General features: G+C 34.5%; 3 protein-coding genes across 3 annotated transcripts; 2 read left to right on the top strand and 1 right to left on the bottom strand.

Annotated features, from left to right (window-relative positions):
- Positions 1-3,854: 3,854 nt before the first annotated feature.
- On the top strand, positions 3,855-6,296 carry GHS1 (Ribosomal protein S21 family protein). The gene is made up of 2 exons (XM_048119767.2): positions 3,855-4,329; positions 5,868-6,296. Exons 1-2 carry the CDS (start codon positions 3,914-3,916, stop codon positions 5,974-5,976), a joined length of 525 nt encoding a protein of 174 aa, XP_047975724.1. The 5' UTR covers positions 3,855-3,913; the 3' UTR covers positions 5,977-6,296.
- Positions 6,297-11,376: 5,080 nt separating this feature from the next.
- On the top strand, positions 11,377-14,769 carry CLC-B (chloride channel B). The gene is made up of 6 exons (XM_048127569.2): positions 11,377-11,687; positions 11,789-11,989; positions 12,075-12,252; positions 12,630-13,162; positions 13,237-14,392; positions 14,476-14,769. Exons 1-6 carry the CDS (start codon positions 11,503-11,505, stop codon positions 14,575-14,577), a joined length of 2,355 nt encoding a protein of 784 aa, XP_047983526.2. The 5' UTR covers positions 11,377-11,502; the 3' UTR covers positions 14,578-14,769.
- A 77-nt stretch (positions 14,770-14,846) lies between these two features.
- Positions 14,847-19,093, bottom strand: UKL2 (uridine kinase-like 2). The gene is made up of 14 exons (XM_089063021.1): positions 18,782-19,093; positions 18,591-18,682; positions 18,030-18,099; positions 17,796-17,914; positions 17,517-17,613; positions 17,353-17,432; positions 16,838-17,032; positions 16,308-16,391; positions 16,168-16,228; positions 15,951-16,011; positions 15,581-15,674; positions 15,402-15,474; positions 15,227-15,309; positions 14,847-15,142 (listed from the first exon to the last, which is right to left on the bottom strand). Exons 1-14 carry the CDS (start codon positions 18,981-18,983, stop codon positions 14,996-14,998), a joined length of 1,458 nt encoding a protein of 485 aa, XP_088919147.1. The 5' UTR covers positions 18,984-19,093; the 3' UTR covers positions 14,847-14,995.
- Positions 19,094-20,868: the final 1,775 nt, after the last annotated feature.

Raw genomic sequence — 20,868 nt, 5'->3', positions numbered from 1 at the left:
ATCACAAATGGGTTGGATCCCCACTCCACTCATTCTCCATTTGTATGGGATTGTATTTGTATTTGTATGTGATGAGATTATGACAATTATACTTTATCATCATCCAAAAAATAAATTGGAACTACTGAACTCATTAACTGCCCTTAATATACCATGGGGAAACAGCTTGACCCTAAATCATTACAAATTAAAGACTAAATTCATATTTCTAATTCAAATTAGAAAAATGTTTTGGAGACATGCATTATATTTTATTTTTAATTAAAATTATTGTGTGTATGTATACTCTATTGCTCTTGCATTTATGATTCTCTATATATAGGAGTAGGCCTGTCAAAATGGATATCGGGTATTGGATACCCGATATCCAAACCCGAAAAAGTCGGATAATTGGATACCCGAAACCCGATTTTTCGGGTATCGGATCGGGATCGGGTAGTGAGAATTTTAGATTATCAGGTATCGGGTTATCCGATATCCGATCAGGTATACCCGAATTATCCGATTTATCCGATTTATTTTCTAAAATTAATAAATTATATTTTTATTATAACTAAATGTAATTTAACTTCTTAACTATAATTTAATTAATACTTAATAGTTAGCATATAAGATATGTAATTTAAATTTTTTAATTAAATTTTAATTTCATTGACGTGTGATATTTATAATTTTGAATTTTTTGATGATATTATTGTTAGATCTTGATTCTTATGAATTATTGAATTGTGATATTTATAAAGGATGAATGTTTGAACTTATGAATTTTGATGGTTATTGACTTATTGTGGATGGATAAATTTTTTTTAATATGTACTATAACTTATGAATTTTGTATTTTTCAAAGTTTGTAGTTATTTTCTTTTAAATTCGAACTACTACAAGAATTTTGTATTCCTAAAAGTTTGTAGTTATTTTCTCTTTAATTCGAGCTACTATAAGAATTTTGTATTTCTAAAAGTTTGTAGTTATTTTTACTTGGATATTAGTACTTCAACTTTGTATTAAATTTGAATTAAATAATATTAAATAAATTCTAAAAGTTTGTAGTTAATTTAAAAAAAAAAAAAAATCAAAATCACAATTGGGACTGGATACCCGATTTTTCGGGACTGGATACCCGAGTCGGGTATTTGGGTACCCGAAATCAAATTCGGGTCGGGTATCGGGTATTGAATTTTGGGAATTTCGGGATCGGGTACCCGAAAATTTCGGATCGGGTACCCGCGAGTACCCAATTTGACAGGCCTATATAGGAGTATTAATTAAGATCCCAATGCTTAATTACACAAGATATAAATGGAAATAGTTGGACCCACTTTCAATTTTACCACTCTTGAGTCTTAACTCTTTTTTAAAAAATTCACTTGTACGCTTGAAAATATGAAAAATGAAAAAAAAGAAGGATAAGGAAAAATTTATCACTTTGACCATCTTTTTTTTTCGTTAATTAATAATGAAAAACTAATAAAACTGATAATTTAAAATTTATTAAATTTTTTAATGGTTATGTAATTTTATAAAATAGTAGTATTAAATTTAAAATTATGTTCACCATATCCGTCAACTAAATTAACGTATTCTTTTGGAAATTTATTCACAATTTATTCTCTCTTTGTCTCACTAATTTTTTCATTAATTTTTGGTATGTTATGTTGAATCTCAATAAAAAGTACTCCGATAACAGTTATTTAAATATTCTAAATCAGTTATTTAAAATTTATTACGTGTTTTCAACTCAGTTATTTAATATTTTAAATATTATTTAATATTTTCTGTTTTTCTTTTTATGATATTATATAAACTTTGCAAAATTAAAAAATTTGATATTTTACTTGTTCATACTAATTAAGTTTAAGATTTTGATTTTAATTCATTACTTTTCAAAATTGTAATATAACTAAATCCTTTGGTATTGGAACGTTGCATCAAACCTCCGACAAAAAGTTACATATTCTTAACTAATCTATTCAGCATTTTAAAGTCATATAATTAATATTTTCTCCTTTTTTTCTAAAATATTAGAATTCTAAGGCTTGATTCACTATTTCATTGAATATACTAAATTGGATATATGACATATTAATACTAATTGAGTTTACTATTTTATTTTACAAATATCATAAGATTAATTAATTTCACTTTTAAAATTTTTAACAATTTTTAATTTTGAAGTTACAATCAATTTCCAATGCATACCGTGGTTTTTTACAACCTTAAATCTAACTCCAATATCTTAAACTCAAATTTAAAAGAAAAACTACAATCATTTTATAATAAATCACAAAACCCTATATAAATCAGACTATAACTCAAATGCATAATGTGTTTTTGCACATTCTCCGTCCCGGCTAAGATGACACATTGCTTAGCTGGCACGAGATTTTAGGAGTTATTGGTTAAAGTGTTTAACTATAGAGAGAGAAGGTAGGTGTAAGTATCAAAGTATAGAGATAAAGAAAGATGAATATTTTAATAGGATTGGGAAAAAAGTTGTTGAGTGTATTAATTGGAGAGAGAAAGTTACCAAAACAGAAAATGTGTCATCTTAGTTGGGACAAACTAAAAAGGAAAACGTGTCATCTTTAGCGGGACGGAGTGAGTAAAATATAAAAAATTGTAAAAAATTTACTAGTTTTATCATCGCTGAATTAAAAGGAATATATAAAGTTTGAAAATGCCAAAAACATAGAATTATTATGTTTTTTTGAATTTAATAGGAAGAAAAGTTGTAATAATATATTAATAAGAAAATTATAAAAAGAAACTCTATGGAGTATTAAAACAATTTCATATTTGTTTATTGAAAATTATGTTATAAATTTGGTATTGATAAATAAAATTTAAATTTAATATTTCATATTTTATTAAATTTTATGTTATTAAATTTGTTGACAGAAAACTTTTTATTGAAAGAAAACGTTTTACTTTCAAAAATAGATAACGCATTTATTTTATACACAAGTTAAAATTATTAATATTAGATAATTAAATATTTTTTTAATATTCCAATCTTGTCGTATGTATATATATAAAGAAGTGTATTAATGTGTATTAAGAATTTTATATTAGGTGAAACAATCATAATCTAATGGTTTAAATTTACTTAATATAGCATTATGGTAAATTAGTCATAATATAAAATATAGCTATATCAAAATGACATAGGAGTATTATGTCATGAAGACATTATATCTCTAAATGACTATTCTTCAAATTATATGTTTGAAGTGAGGTTGATGGAATATTATAATGAACACTATTTTCTATGTTTTTTCTAAAACTTTGAGTGATAATAAATTACTAAAAAAGTTCAATACATAAGACACTACTGAAACGCGTCAAATATAAAATAAAATTAGAAATTATGACAAATTAATACATGATTTAGCAACTAGCAAGAAGATAGTAGAATATTTGAAATAAGACTAGAGTTTCATATGTGCCATAACCCCACTAGATTCCGCTTGGCATATAACTGGCGTGGCTATGGCTAGAGTTATGCCGTACCCAACCCTTCACCATAGTAGAGCTCATAGCTCCGCCACCCCTCTAGGGGTGGACTGAAGGTGGTGTCATTGTGGAGGCGACATGAAGAGGTGAATAGGCGGGAATGCTTCAACAAAAAATTACTTTCAAAGAATTAGGGACATTGATGCGCACAAAAGCCTTTGCTCATGAGAAGCGATGACTATTAAAATAATAGAATACTACTCCTGCAATTTAGTTGATAAAACGTTTTCTAAATCTTTTGGGCCATTGACAAAATATGTGTGACTAGTTTTTAGCGTTTTAAGTCATTTGGGGCAAGTGATATTCAACATTTGGGCTAGTCGAAAAAAATTGGCTCATTTCCGAAATACGTATTTATTAGTAATTCGTTATCCAAAATTAGGAGCCCCAAATTTCAGCCATGGCGACCTCATCCTTGGCCAATCTCTTCTCCCTCTTCAACCCCTCGAAGCCACCACCGTCGGCTCCGCCCTCACGAGCACTGAAACTCCCGCCGATTCACCTCTCCGCCGCGTCGGACACGCGTCCAGGATGGGAGCCGCTGGTGCTTTCCAATGAGGCGCAGTCGCGGCCTTCGTGCTCGGCGGTGGTGTGCCCCTCGCTCGCCCACGCGAACACGATGTTCTTCCGATCCGCGTACAATGTGCAGGTGATCGTGGACGACCACGAACCGGAGGAGAAGCTGCTCGGCCGGTTCAGGAGGGAGGTGATGCGCGCCGGAATCATCCAGGAGTGCAAGCGCCGCCGATACTTCGAGAACAAGCAGGAGGAGAAGAAGCGGAGGACGCGCGAGGCTGCCAAGCGGAACCGTCGCAGGTCTCTCTCTTTCACTCTCACTCTCATATTTGCTGTTTGCGCTCTGCTATTTGCTATGTTTCTAGAATTCGTGAGTGCTTGATGAGGATCGATTTGGTATAATTGAATAAGAAGAAAAACGAGTGGTAATTGAACTAGCTAGTGAATTCTATTGTAGCTTGCAAACTTGAGAAAGATGTATACGCAGTTGTAGTTGATGCTCGAGTGTACAAAATTGAAATCAAATATGCATACGAGATTGAAGAAGTGCATGATGTTTCTCTCCACCATTTTGTATGTATAACATATGTAGTTTAGAATTTGTGAGTGTGTGTGTGAGATAGAGCGAGATCTAATTGATCATCCAGATTAGGTATTGGTGTTGGCAGATTAATTAAGCACATGCTACTGAAAATTTAGTGGTTTTAGGAGAATTGTTTTACTGATCATCCAAATAATGTTTTGTGAATATATTATTCCATTAAGCGGTCAAAGTGTGTCTGGCTGTGGAGAATGAGTTATCTGTGGTTTTGCTAACAAGATTGTGGCTCCAAGCAAGAAATTTCTTGAGATTGAGTAACCTACCTTTTTCTGGTCGAATTGTATCTAATTGTGCCTGTTGTAGTCCAATCTGCATATCATTCACTGTTGAACTCGGAGTCTGGGACTTTGCTTTTGTGCACAGAAAGCTACAAAGGGTTTAGAAATTAGACCGAAGTTTCTTCTGAGATGCTGTTCACTTGGACTGAGAGGTTGACCACTGTCAATAGCCCCCTGTTAACTCAAAGCTTTGAAGTATTTTACTAAAATGGACTTTTATTGAAATTGGGACGGCTTTAGAATTTAGATGCACATTTATTGGTTTTCATTTTCATTAGTGTGATAAGATGGATGTCGTTTTACACTCAATGCTCGATTCTGTGGCCACAAGTGAACCTGCTATGTTTTTATTCAAATTGACATGGCTTTAGATTTACATTTATTGGCTTTCATTTCGTTATTGTGGTAAGATGGATGTAGTCTCACGTTCAATACTCGATTCTGTGTTCCCAAGTGAACCTGCTTGTTTTTTCATGGATGATGACTGCAATGCTGGAAACATGTTTCCAGTGTGATAGTTCAGTATAGATTTTCATAAAGTTTTCCACCGCATTCCTTGGTCAAGTTCCTTTTCGGATAATCTAAATAGACGACCTCACACAAGAAAGACATCATGGTATTTTCAACGGCCCTCCTGTTGCTCAAAGCTTAGACCGTAGTGATTGCATGTTTGGAGTTTTGAGGGTTTAAACTTCTATGAGCTTTATCTCAATTGGCTTGTGCATGTCTATAGATGCTTATTTGGTTAGATTGATTGGATTTCTGTTCATCACTGCATGCTGTAGCACAATCAGCTTGTGTTCAGTGATCTTACATCTGTTACCTGATAACTTTTTACGAACCTTCCATAATGATCACAATGTTTGCATTTCTGTGGATTTGAAGATGATTCATTACAGACTCCAGCAAATGCTGAAACCATGTTTCTTGATCATATTCTTTTCGTGAATAATCTACAGACGACCTCAAGCAAGATTCGCAACACAGGACAAGCCAGAGGTTTCGAAGAGCAAGAAGGAAGACGATGATGATAACTGGGATGTTCCTGAAGGAGTCCTTCCCAAGTGACCGCATTGTTTACTTCTTCATCATTAAATGCTGCTCTGCTAATCTTTTTCGCCACTTTCATATTGCTTCAGTGAAATGTGAGTTTTCGAGGTCTCATGACGTTTCTTTCTAATCCAGTCACAGTTTGCTTTAACCGATTTTGGTAATGTGAGATTTGATACGAATTCGCTGGTTGGATGATGTCGGTTCGTATTCATCATAATTGTTTCTACCACTGATCAAATCGAGATGCTTGAAATTGGATGGTTAACAAATGTATGCAGTAGTTGTTAACATTAGCATACTGTGGTTGTTTATATTTAGTTGGTTTCTGAGCTCTACCTTTAGATTGCTTTTGGATTCAAAATTGATTAATTAAATAAATTGTTGTTATGAAAACTTGGATAGTTTGGAAATTATATTGTTCTCTAAATGGAGTTTTGTTAATTGATTTAGGTTAAGTTATGAAATTAATTTATATGGTTTTCTTAATTACTATCAAATTTATAAAATCGATGTTAAATTATGTGGATTCACCCCATGCAGCTGCTTGTTGCTTACAGAAGATTTAATAAAATTGTAACGGTAAATTACAAATTTTAATTACGTATCTAAATAACAACACTAATATCCGTAGAATGTGCAGTAGATGGGCTTTGATCATTTATAGATATAGTCATTATTTCTCCTGCACCTAATTTATACTTGGTTCGGTTCTACAGTTGAATATAGTAGTTCTCTTTTTTTAACCATATGAAATAAATACTCCATCCATCTTTTGTTTATAATGTCGTTTGACTGAGTTTTATGAAATGTGAATGGAAAATGAGTGGAAAGTGTTAATGAAATGATATTTATATGTTTGCATATATTTCGCTATTCTATGTTACTTGAGTAATATTTTATTTTGAACTATTAATATGAGTGTAATAATTTAGCAAAACTAAGACATATTTATCCAAAATGAAAAAAAGTAAATGAAACTGAAAATTCTAAACATTTCAATTTCAAAATTAAAATGAGACATTTGATCAAAGATAGAAAAATTATTCCCCTAAATTTTGGTGTAAACGTGTGTAAAGGAATTATGTGCGTGAGAGAAAAGTGTGACCGGCATTTGGCGTGGAGTGATTGAATGTATTCGGCAACTCGACGACGTCTTACTTTTCCAATATTAATTAATTATACACTGCGATTACATTATTCTAAATATTACTACTGTATTTTGTAACATAAGAATTTGTAAATGTAAACACGTCCTTTCATTTGTATCAGACTTTCTATATTTCGTTCATGTGATTGAAAAAATAAACTCAATTACTCCTCAAGTTGTGGCACTGCATTTTGTCATTTTATTTTATGATAATCATTTAGATCGAAACGAGTCTCGTGCAGTGAATGGGGTCTCTGATCTCCATCTCTCATTAATTATTTTAAATATAACATGAAAATAATGGCACGGCAGAAAACAAATAAATAAAATAAAGTTAACTAAATGAAAGTCCAATGATTCAGATGTAATGACTTATTAGTAGAAACCTATACTTATTAGCCTCTAGTAGTATAAATTAAATATTCAATGTCTACCATTAATAAATTAAGAAATTCAACAAGCAAATCCATTAAACATATTGAATTTAGATAAAGGAATACTAATAAGTATTAAAGTGTAAATTATTATTGAATATATTGGAAATTATTCGGTTGTAATTTCAATCACTTTGATTTTAGTAGTACTGTATTAACTATTAAGAGAGATGCATACTTAATTTTAAATTGCCGACAAAAAAGACATATATTGTTCTTATAAAAAAAAAGTACTCCATAATTAGTTATGGATTGACCAATGATTATCAAACAAAATAACACCGACCTAATTTTAGCATATTATCCACTTTTTTTCTATTCACGTGATTCTTTTGTCATTTGATTTAGTCAGATTTTATTTCCAGATGTATGGGTCAGATGAAATTGTAGGTTTGATAAGAATATTGACAATGAATCAAACATTTACAATGTAGATGTAACAAATATGCCTAATATTAAAAAAATCTATATATATTCCAGTCGTGGACCATATTTCTTTTATTCACTGGATAAGCGTGAGATAGGTATTTTATACTAGTATTATTCTTCTTGAATTCTTCAGAAGCATTATTTAAATTAATTAGTTTATAGTTGTATTTCTTTTAGTAATTACTAATATACAGTAGGTATCATGATTTGAACTTCATTTCGATGTGTAATTAGCTGATCAACTATTCATTCAAGACGGTTAATATGGATTAGTCACGTTTATAAAATTCTATGATGACGAAAGTACCAATACTCAAACTTGTGACAATAACATAAATCACTAACAATACATTAATTAAGACACTTTTAAGATGTTGAGGCAATTTACCAAAACATATATGTGTGTCTTAAATATAATAATGGAGTATTATTTTCTGTTGTGAAAAGCTGTAAGCTGTAACACAAGGTATACAGCTCCATTCTCCATCAATAAGTCAATCCGACTATCAAAATATATTATCCTATAACAATAAAAATAAGAAATTTCAAAAATACTCATTACATACATCCGTGGCACCTCCAACTCCTCATATAGGGGAAGGATGGAAAATAAATAAATAAATTTCAACAAAAAATTGATGTGGACAACAAATTTTTAAAAAAAATATTTTGAAATAAATACCCACAAAATAGAATATAGACACCCGTGGGCCCACCTCCAACTCCTCATATAGGGGAAGGATGAAAAAATAAATAAATTTCCACAAATTGACGTGGACAACAAATATAAATAAAAATATTTGAAATAAATGCCCACAAAAAATTGATGGAGATAACATATTTTTAATTAGATAGATTTTAATCTGTAATTGTGAATGAACCAAAAGTCTAACTTTAATTGTTTATTATTGCGAGTATGTAGCTACTATTATAAATAAAAATGACGTATTTAATTTATTGTGAACGGACGAAAAAAGTGACAAATTTTAGTGGAATAATGTATAGAATTTATAAATTATAAACTTACAAATTATATATTTATTGTGACAAATTAATCAGTTTGCGATAGAGATAAGATTTTTCTTTAAAGTAATTGTTTAAGGGACTCGGTAATATCGTGACCTCAATTTTTGGAATTCATATTACTATAGAAAAAGTAAATATTCAATCACATAAAGTGACATAAAACACCCACATGTAAAGGTCAAGGTGGTTAAAAAGGAGGTTGAAAGTATATGCCTAACTATTGAAACATATGATTATTTCCATTCACTTTAATCAACATCATTACTACATGAAACTTGTGTTTCTATCCACCAACCCTCTAAAATCTAAATCCAAGAAGATAAGATAATAGTAATTCTACGTCTCTTATTAATTGTAGCCTAGTTAAATTTTACTTACTAAAATGGGTTGAGATTAAATCCAAACATAATAAAATATTAATGTAATTATAAATATTCCAAATCGGATCCGAATCTTGATCAATCTCACTCAAACTGCCATTTCAAATTTATAATAAATTTTTTTTGATAACCGCCCATCATATATTACCAATTTGGATAACACAATAGCATATCTTATCACAAATCATTTTCTTTATTTGTATATAGAGACGTGTAAAAGTAAGAACACATATATAGGGAAAATGGGCACTTTTATTAATATGGTAACGTGAAGCAGCTGGTTTGTGGGTGGACAAAATTTCTGTGGCCCCAAACTAGGTTTAAAATGGGCCTTCACATTCAAGAAAGTGATTGCCCAATAATTGTAGATTTGCTAGAGAGAGAAAATTAGGGTGATCATCATCCTCTACTTATTCTCCTCTTCCCACTACTTTTCAAAGGTTTCGTGTGTGAAATGTTAATCGATTTCACTTTTTAGAGTAGATGATATTGTGTTTTTTATATACAGTTGACCAAAGTAGATAAATGAAGTAACTAATACTCCTTCCGTTTTACAATAGTTGAGTCATTTTTTATTTTGAAAAGTTTCTTTATAGTTGAGTCATTTCTATATATGGTAATTTTTTCCCTTTTCTTATTTTACTCTCTGTTTCACTATAGTTAAGTCATTTTTCAATCTGGAAGTTTCTTCATAGTTGAGTATTTCCATATATGAGGAGTAACTTTTTTCTCTTTCTTACTTTACCCTCTCTGCTTTATTCACTTTATACTTTATTCTCTCTACCTTTTCCTCTATCTTACTTTTTTATCTATTTATTTAACACACCCAACATCCCTTTCTTAGACTCCTTGCCCAAAAGTTCCGTCTCATCTATAGTGAAACGGAGAGAGTATATTTTAAAATAAAAGGTATGCAAAATTACGTAGTATCGCCTAGAAAAACAATGTGTTTAGCATTGTCTTATTTTCTAATCATAATTAATGAATACCCTATAATTCCAAAGCACTATAGTCTTTAGATAAAGCAAGAATCCTCATTTATGGTTTTGTCCTCTAATAAAATGATGATTATAATTAAATAAAATGACATTTGATCCAATCACAAGACTGCACATGTGTCCATCTAGGGAAAAATTGGATGTAAATTAAATGAGTATTTGGACCTAATTACTTAGCAATATTAATGACAATGACACGTGGTAGAGATTGATGTTTATTTGGGCTTCATAAAAAAAACTAAATTATTGTAGTTTTGGATAAAATGACCCATCGACCATTTGAAAGGTCACTTAAATCTCCGCCGTTGGATCTGAAAATCCACGCAACTTGATTCATCCACATGTTCTGCTTATCTGGCAGGATCAAAATGCCCACATGGTCAAAATTTAAATAATTGGAAATTATTATGAAACAGTCAACACTAACATGTAAATATAGAACTATTTTTGACATATATATGACAACAATTATATTAAAAAAATTCCAACATGGAGCAAACAGCATCACCACTTGCAATCAACAATTCAAGGAAACAAATGTGTTGCAGCAATTAACTGATGTTACTACTAGATTTTATCCAACTTCATTAATTTATTGTCAAATCAAAATCAACATAGTGTACTAACATAATTTATAGTTATATAAATAGATTCAACAATATCCTCGTAATTTTGTTATATGCGTAGCTAGAATGATGAACTTTCTTCTTCAAGTGCACAATCAAAGTCATAGATTACTAGCCTTAACAAACAATCTACCTCATCAATACTGGCGTACAATTTATTTGGATTTGAACCTATCTTGAAAGCAATCATTTTCACTACATACAAAAAATAGAATTTAAAAAGGTGCAAGTGTTATGTTGATAATAAAGGAAGAGTTGCAGTTAAGATTTTTTAAATCAACAAATTCATCCAATGTAAAAGCCTTTTGGAGAAATTTATGGGACAGCTTTCCGACAACAGAATTAATCACAAAAACACATTCATCCTTTGCAAGAAGACAATATAACTAACTGCCCAATACCACCATTATTTTTTTTTGTATATATATATTCCAATATCAGAGGAAAAGAAATAGTGCACTTTCTATTCCCAACATCTCTCTCTCTTCGGCCACTGAGCTGATGGAGGAGGTCAACAGGTTTGTAGAATCAGAAGCAGAAAGATATCAACAAGAATATGATGATTTCAATGACCCAGAAAGCAATGATCTTCACCACCCTCTCCTCAAGAGAAACAGAACCCTCTCCTCAAGCCCCCTCGCCATTGTTGGAACCAAGGTTTCTCATATTGAGAGCTTGGATTATGAGTAAGAAAAAAATACCACTTTGATTTCTTGAGAATTTCAGAAATTCAACTTCACAAGTTTTGAATTTTCCTTGAATTTGTGTTGTGGGCTTTTGGTATCAGGATCAATGAGAATGATCTGTTCAAGCAAGATTGGAGAAGCAGATCAAAAGTTCAAGTGTTGCAATACATACTGATGAAATGGCTGCTGGCATTCTTGGTTGGGATTCTCACAGGTGGGATAGCAACTTTGATCAATCTTGCTGTTGAGAATATAGCTGGATACAAGCTTCTGGCTGTGGTCAATTACATAGATGAAGAAAGGTTAGTTATTTCTTCTGTTTTGAACAGATTCTTGATTGTGTAAGAAAAGTTGTGTGATGGGGATCAATATGTGTTTTTTTTGCAGATATATGATGGGATTTCTAGTTATGGCTGGAGCAAATTTTTTTCTTACCTTGGTGGCTGCACTTCTCTGTGTTTTATTTGCACCTACAGCGGCTGGCCCGGGAATTCCTGAGATCAAAGCATATCTCAATGGAGTTGACACTCCTGATATGTTTGGTGCTACAACATTGATTGTGAAGGTGCTCTTCATTTTTTGAATAATTCCCTTGAAATTTTGAGATAAATGATAATTATGTGTTACTATATGATTGGAAATGCAACTAGTTTGATATATTGTGTGCAAAGTGGTTGATCATGATCAAGAATTCCTGTGATTAAAGCATATATCAATGGAGTTGACACTCCTGATATGTTTGGTGCTATTCATTTTTCAAATAATTCCCATGAAATTTTGAGATGAATGATAATTACTGTGTTTTTATGATTGGGAATGCTACTGTATTTTTATGATTGGGAATGCAACTAGTTTGATGTAATGATGTGTGAATGTTCTTGATTATGATCATCAAATATAGAATAGAAGCAGGGATCTGATATACATTACCTTGAATTGTAGATTATTGGAAGCATCGGAGCTGTCTCTGCCGGGCTAGATCTCGGGAAAGAGGGGCCTCTTGTGCACATTGGAAGCTGCATTGCTTCGTTGCTGGGGCAAGGCGGGCCGGACAACTATCGGGTCAAATGGCGTTGGTTGAGGTACTTCAACAACGATAGGGACAGGCGTGATCTGATCACGTGCGGCTCCTCATCCGGGGTTTGTGCTGCTTTCCGGGCACCAGTTGGTGGGGTCCTATTCGCCCTCGAGGAGGTGGCTACGTGGTGGAGGAGTGCACTCCTGTGGAGGACCTTCTTCAGTGCAGCAGTTGTCGTGGTGGTGCTTAGGGCCGCGATTGAGGTCTGCAAGTCGGGCTACTGTGGGCTGTTTGGGCACGGAGGGCTCATCATGTTTGACGTGAGTGGGGTCGAGGTCAGGTATCATGCTTTCGACCTCATCCCCGTGGCCGTGATCGGCATTCTTGGTGGCCTTTTGGGAAGCCTTTACAATTATGCTCTCCACCAAGTTCTCAAAGTGTACAATGTCATAAATAAGTATGATCACCATTCCCTCTCTTGATTAGGGCAAGAAGCGCTCTGGTTTTTTCTCACTTGTGCCTGTTTTACAGGAAGGGAAAGATGCATAAGCTTGTCCTCGCGTTGAGCGTCTCGATTTTCACGTCCGTGTGCCTCTACGGGCTCCCGTTCCTTGCACAATGCCGGCCTTGTGATCCGCTCGACTCTTCGTGCCCCTCGACTGGCAGGGAAGGGAACTTCAAGCAATTCAACTGCCCTAAAGGGCACTACAACGATCTCGCTACGCTTCTCCTCACCACGAACGACGACGCAGTGAGGAACATCTTCTCCATAAACACTCCATCGGAATTCAACATGTTTTCCCTGGCCATATTCTTTGCATTGTATTGCATATTAGGGCTAATCACCTTTGGCATTGCTGTTCCATCTGGTCTTTTCCTCCCCATCATTTTGATGGGGTCGGCCTACGGGCGTATGCTCGGCATTGCCATGGCGCCCTACACGAAGATCGATCAAGGGCTATACGCGGTTCTTGGAGCTGCCTCCCTCATGGCTGGTTCAATGAGAATGACAGTCTCCCTCTGTGTCATATTCCTCGAGCTCACCAACAACCTCCTATTGCTCCCCATCACAATGCTCGTCTTGCTCATTTCGAAGACAGTCGGGGACTGCTTCAACCCGAGCATCTATGAGATAATCCTCGAGCTGAAAGGGCTGCCTTTCTTGGATGCACACCCTGAGACATGGATGCGGAACATAACAGTGGGTGAGCTCACTGATGTCAAGCCACCAGTCGTCACCCTCAGCGGGGTCGAGAGGGTGGGACGGATAGTCGAGGTCCTGAAAAACACGACACACAACGGGTTCCCAGTTGTGGACAGCGGGATCACTGTCTCTCCGCCACTAGGTTCGTCTCCAAACAGCGCCAATGAGCTACACGGGATGATATTGAGGGCTCACCTTGTACTAGCCCTCAAGAAGAAGTGGTTCCGGCCCGAGCAACGTAGGACAGAGGACTGGGAGGTGCGGAAGGAGTTCACGTCCATCGACCTGGCCGAAAGGGGCATCACCATACAGGAGGTGACTGTGACCAAGGACGAGATGGACATGTACGTCGACCTGCATCCCTTGACCAACACAACTCCGTACACCGTGGTCGAAAGCATGTCCGTGGCCAAGGCCCTGGTTCTGTTCAGGCAAGTCGGGCTCCGGCACATGCTCGTACTGCCCAAGTATCAAGCTGCAGGAGTAAGTCACAACAACTAAATAAATCTTGCATTTTGATTAAGAAAATTGTAACTCTAACCTGTCTGTTGTTGGCCAACTTGTAGGTTTTCCCTGTGGTTGGGATCTTGACAAGGCAAGATTTGATAGCTCACAACATTTTGGATGTGTTTCCTCATCTCAGCTCAAAGGGAAAGAAGGGCCTTTGATCACATCTCCCAACTCTCCACCATTTCAATTCACGCCACATGATAATATTCTTGAGATTCTTTCCCCTATTTTTGTCCAGATTCATACAAGTATCATACCAAGATTACATCCTTTTCTTTGAGAAGCATAATAGTGTTTCATATGTAATAAAGCATGAATTAAAATCCATGAAACTTTCCCAATTTCGCTTACCAATACTGTCCAGTCATAACAAGCTAAAAATAAAATCCAAACATGATAGAAAAAAACTGAAATAAAAATGAGCATATTAGAAAAATACATCCACTGGTAAAAGGCATTGATTGAGAAAGGGTAAGTACAAAAGCTTCGTGCTCGAACAGAACAAACATGGATTAATACAATATACAGTTTAAAATACGGACGATAGGCTTGTCTCTACATCTCGACCAGCAACGATCAATCATCTGTGCCAAAGTAACGGTCGCCGAATTCTCCCATACCCGGTATCACGCGGAATTCTTTGTTCAGGGCTACATCGATCTCTGATGTCACAATCTTCAAGGATGGGAAGCGTTTGCAGACACAGTGTATGCCCTCGGGTGCCTATATACACACACGGGGTTCATAAGAAATTCCGAACTAGATGATAAAGTAGTTTCTTGTACAAGAGGGAAGAACATGACTCACTGATATGAGGTTTAGGAATATGATGTGAGATTCTGGCACTCCTTTCTGTATGAGTAACTCGATCGCCTGATTAGCAGAGTTACCTGGTGGAAAAGAATATTTTATGCTAAATTTTGGGGAAAACATCATTACCAACTACTAGCAATTATCGATAAATATGAGTAGATTTGTCTACCTGTAGCAAGGACAGGGTCGAGGAGGAGGACATGGCGCTCACGGATATCATTAGGAAGTTTTTCGTATATGAGCTGTTTATGCAAGAGAAATCAGAAAGGAAAATAACATTTCACAAGATTTTGCTATCATTCTAGTACACACTAATCTATGAGGAGATTGAAGCAACAGAAATGCAACCTGCTTCCCATCGTCACCGTCACGGTGGATCAAGATTTTCCCAATTTTAATCCCTTTGCAACAAGCACGTAATGCGTTTTCCATGCTTTCCCCACTGCAGAAAATACAAGTGAAAGATAAGATGATATTATGATCTCATTTCCAAGGAGATTAGCGGAAAGTTTGCATACACTCCCATACTACTATAGTAAGTAAGAAATGTGGACACTGGTGAAGATGAAATTGAAATACATGAGATATCACACATAGGTTATATAGTATTTACTAAATTCTGCTGGTAAGCATCACCAATCCAAGCTCTACCCTCTTAGAAAATTTATTTCAGTACTTTGACATATTCAGAGCATTCTACACAGTCATTTAGTATTACCTCCGAATAATGGAAACTGCACAAAGTTTCTTGCAAAAGTCAACACCAGTGTATATCGACCCTGCAATAGAGTAGGTTTCCATAATATATTTAGTGACGTCCGCAACCACTGCATACTTGAACACAAAAACGAGAGGCACCAAACCCGCAACAACAAAAAGGATTATGCATGAACACACACACACACACAAAATACAGATCACGTTCTCAAGTATACCAGTCGGGGTGGTAATTTGTTTCTCAGTGAAAGGTAAATGACCAAGACCATGTTCCGCAACCTGAAATATCATAATCAAACTTCTGTTTTGGGAAGAACTTAATTCAGTAATGTTATGAATCAAGAGAGTTCATAATTACCAGACGTATAAGCCTGTCAGAGTAAAATACAAAATCATGTTTTGAAATGTCTCGGTCTCGAATCAGGGTATGCATACCTCTAATCTGTAGCACATATGACAAAATCACGGACATCAAAGTCTATAGATTCATAATTATCACAATTATCCAATTGAAAGAAATAAAGGCTGCTACAAATAAGGAAAACTATACTCATAAGATTCACAGATACAAGTCCCAAATCCAGTTGTTTGATTAACAGCACTAAGACATTAAGAAAAGTGGCTATTAAGTCCTTGATTATCAACTATCATGAACAGAAATTAGATGTTACTATTACTTAAGTGTGTTCATAGCATTTCCAAAAGATGAAGCTCTACTACAGGCTACAGCCCAGTCATAATCACTCATTTTCCTTTCATTTCATCAAATCCAGAGAACTGAACTAAAAAACATCTGACATTAAGTTGGAGGGAACATATTATCTTGTAAAATTCAATTGCTTGCAAGATAGAATGAAATCTATAACAAGGCTGAGCTAGAAAGTATACCTGGAAGGTTGACTGTATGACAGTGACATTTGGATATATTTTACACAGGTCGTGCTGCCCAAGTTTAGTGCGAAGATGTTGAACAATCAAGTCAATTGCAACATGATTGTCACCTCCACGAGGTATAATTACATCAGCATATTTTTTGGATGGCAGAACAAAATCATCAAAAGCAGGCTTCACAAATTTCGCATACTGTAACAAGGATAATCGTCAAAGAAACATGTTTATGAAGGTTGTAAGTAAAAAAAAAGTACAAATTGATGAAAAAGAACTAGTAGTGTTTAATTCCAAACTAAAGAATTAAAGTTATTAGTCTCCATGTGCTTCTATCTAGGAAATATTTAAAAAAAAATTGAGGTAGACAAACAGAACATGGGGGACCTCAAATAAATGCCCAAAAAATAATAAATGAATTCAAGAAATTGGTGACCTGATCTTTGCACGGCATAAAATAAATGAAAAACATTAATCTTAAGCATTCAAGAAATAAATACGGTGGGTGGGAGGCTTGCCTGTTCTAGCACAGAGTTTATGTCCCTACCCCTCTCCACTATATCTCGCCTTATTCTACGAGCAAGCCTCACATCAGCATCTGAATTTAATTAATGTAATCATAATTGTAAGTATAGCTCAACTAGGAATAAATGAAATACAGAACAGATAATTCAAACTTCACCCGTGTCGACAAAAATCTTCATGTTCATCAGGTTTCTTACTCGTTGATCATGGAAAACAAGGATACCCTCCAGTATGATTACATCAGATGCATTCACCTGGAATAACAGGAATTTCATGTTGGGAAAACAAAAGATACTCTACATTTTTACATACCAGCTACATTCAGCATATTGTTATTTCAGTAGTACCATGTTTAATGCAAATTCTAAGCATTCACAAGGAAAGTTTTAGATTAAAACAAAAGCGCAATTTGCAGGCAACCATTCTAGATGTCTACCTGGCGGAAACTCTCCGAACACCTCTGATGTGTTTTAAAGTCATATATTGGGACATGGACGGGCTGTCCCAACTTTAGCTTTCCCACACATTCAAGAAGCTGCTCAGTATCAAAAGCATCTGCAAGGATATATTTATAGGCATTGAGTTTTCTCACAAATGTAGAGGCCGCATAATAGGTTGATTACAGAAGAGTTCAGTTAAAGGTTAAGTTCGAGATCATGAAGTAATGTACCTGGATGATCAAAATTGTACTCGTGCACACATTCCAACTCTTCAGGAGTTAAGCCACGGTAGAAAGAATCCTGCATTACACCAGGATTACATGTTTTAATAAATTTCAACAAAACCAAGATAGTAATCGACTGTTAGATGCGAAGTCAGTCTCATTATCTGGTGGTAATTTGGACAAACAGAGCACAAAAAAGGAAAAAGAGGGGATTTATCTAACTGATAGCAATAGTTCTCTCTGTTATACCTCGGAGCTTTATAAATGCTACTCTGCCACACGATATGTATATACAAATATATAGTTAGATGTACAGAGCCTCTCTAAGATCATTTCCAGAAAATTCAAGTTCAGAAAAACTAGATGTTGAAATCAACTGAAGTTCAGTAATCTAATATTGAAAGCCCAGCCACATCTGACTACAATTCTCATCACACTTCCACAAATAGCAACGGATAAATCAAAAGTTTGAGATCTCAATTGCTTGTCAAAATATGCTAATGAAGATCAACAACAACAATAGCATCAATAGAAACAGTTAGCGCGCACACACACACACAAACAAACCTGATTGACGAGCACCACGCGATGATCATGAAGCTGCTGAATAATCATATCGCAAACAGTTGTCTTCCCCGACGCCGTTCCTCCCGAAACCCCTGCTCCGAGAGCAAAAATCAGGCAACAGCACTCAAAAAAACAAAATTCAAAAACAACTTCTCCAACACCGCCGCGTAGATTAAAAAAAATAGACGTACCGATCACGAATGGCTGCTTCTGCGCAGCCGCAGAGGAATCGGCGGGGGTGAAAGCGGACGACGGCGGAGTGAGAGGCGCAGAAGCGCGCGGGGACGAGAGAGAGGGCGCGGCGGAGCGCAGGCTGTCGAGGCGGAGGCCGGAGAAATGGGGGCCGGACGCCGCTTCCATGACGTAGTCGATCGCCGTCGTCTCCTCCGGCATGAGTGGCGTTAGCTGAGGAAGGGGTTTTTGGTGGAGAGAGAGAATAAGGTACTGTTTGGTTTAGAGGTGGCAACTCTGTTTAAGAGATTTTCTTTAGCAATTTCTACTCCCGCTTTGTTAATCTTTTTTTTTTCTTCTCTCTTTAAACAATTCCTATTTTGATAATTGTATATTTCACATTTGTATGCTTGATTATGATAATATTGACTTTATATATCATTACTTATTACTACTGTTTATTAGTGTGTTTAATTATTTGGTGAACTTTTGTTCAATGGTATATGCATTAATCATGATGAATTAATAAAACATTTTAATATTTTAGGAGTAGTATATAGTTACAAAAGTACAAGGCAAGCAAGGTGAACGGCACATAAGTTTGGTGCTTTCAGAATATGCCGCGAGCTTTGTAGGTATTCTTGTCCTTATTTCTCCTTTTTCTTAGATGTATATACATCATAAAAAAATACTATAATGATTTAAGTTTTAAATAGGCTCATTAAACATTGATTAGGGTGTTATAATATAGTTATTACATGTTTTGGAATGCATGCGAGTATATCTCTTAAGATTTGTGGGTGCGCCATTTATTCCGGATCACCTACGACTTTTCCTACCACATCCCCTACTCCACCCCTCACAAACATAAAATATGATGGTGGACCCATTATTTATATTTGTAAGAGGTGGAGTAAGGGATGTTGTAGGAAAAGTTGTAGGTGATCCGGACAGGGGCCATTTAGAGCCCTTTTGAAGGGGGTTGGAGCATACGATCGATGCACTCAACTACCTTCATATAAGCGATCGACAACCTATTGCTATAATTTTTAAGTATTTCAACAGTTGGAAAAATTGAATTTTTCAAAAAATTGACGTAGCACTTGAAAATCCTCACGTCGAATACGATATGCAAGCTTCATTTTTAGTAGTCTCTGGTCCATCCAAGAGTTGGATTGACTCGCTTTGGGGAGTTGGCAAAAACCATTTCCCCGCACATAAAATACATACTTCACCCGCATAAAACACATCCCTTCTCGGACCTCTCTCCCAAATTTAACTCTAGCCCATTTCATTTTTTTAATTTTTTTAAAACAAACATAATATTTTAGTTTTTGTAAATTTTGATGGACGCCAGATTATTATGATTGATTTATTTTTCATTTTTCAATTTGGAATTACAATTTTTTAACTTCCAAACATATGATGCATGCGATTAAGCAAACATTACTCTTTCTTATTTTTAAGAGTGAACTACATAAATGGTACATGATATTTCGTCACTTTCGCATGCAAATGATACTTGATCTTTATTTTATATCGTTTTTGGTACTCAGTGACAAAAATAACCCTAGGTACCACATATGTGATTTTTTTTGGTATGGTATATTTTTGGAAATTTCCATTAAATAGTAAGTACCAAACATATGATTATTTTTTTCTTCTTTTATTTCTTTTTTTCTTCATTTTCTTCTTTCTTTTTAGTATTTTGTCTTCCTTTCTTTTCTTTTTTTTTCTCCTTAGTTTATGTTTCCTCTTTTTTCTTTTCCCTTCTTTTTCTTCTTTCTTTTTAGTGTATACATCTAATTGCATTCATAATATACATCAAGAACAAAACACCTAATTAAATTAATTATTTGAAATAATTAAATCAATTAAATAATTTTTGTTGAATTATTTTATATCATTTTAGGCTAAAAATATTCATTTTACTGAATTATTTTATACTCATTTTATACTTATTTTATACTCATTTTATACTCATATTAGGTTAAACATATTCATTTTATTGAATTATTTTATACTCATTAAACACATAACTAAAAATATTCAAATCTTAATATCATTATGAATGCAATTCACAATTTTAAATTTTTATTAAAACTAT

This window comes from Salvia hispanica, chromosome 1 (assembly GCF_029641045.1).
Source record: "Salvia hispanica isolate PSC_SH4W2 chromosome 1, Shi_PSC_v1, whole genome shotgun sequence".
NCBI classification, from domain to species: Eukaryota; Viridiplantae; Streptophyta; class Magnoliopsida; order Lamiales; family Lamiaceae; genus Salvia; species Salvia hispanica.
Note: the sequence above shows the minus strand (reverse complement) of the source record. Positions and strands in the feature narration are given on the sequence as shown.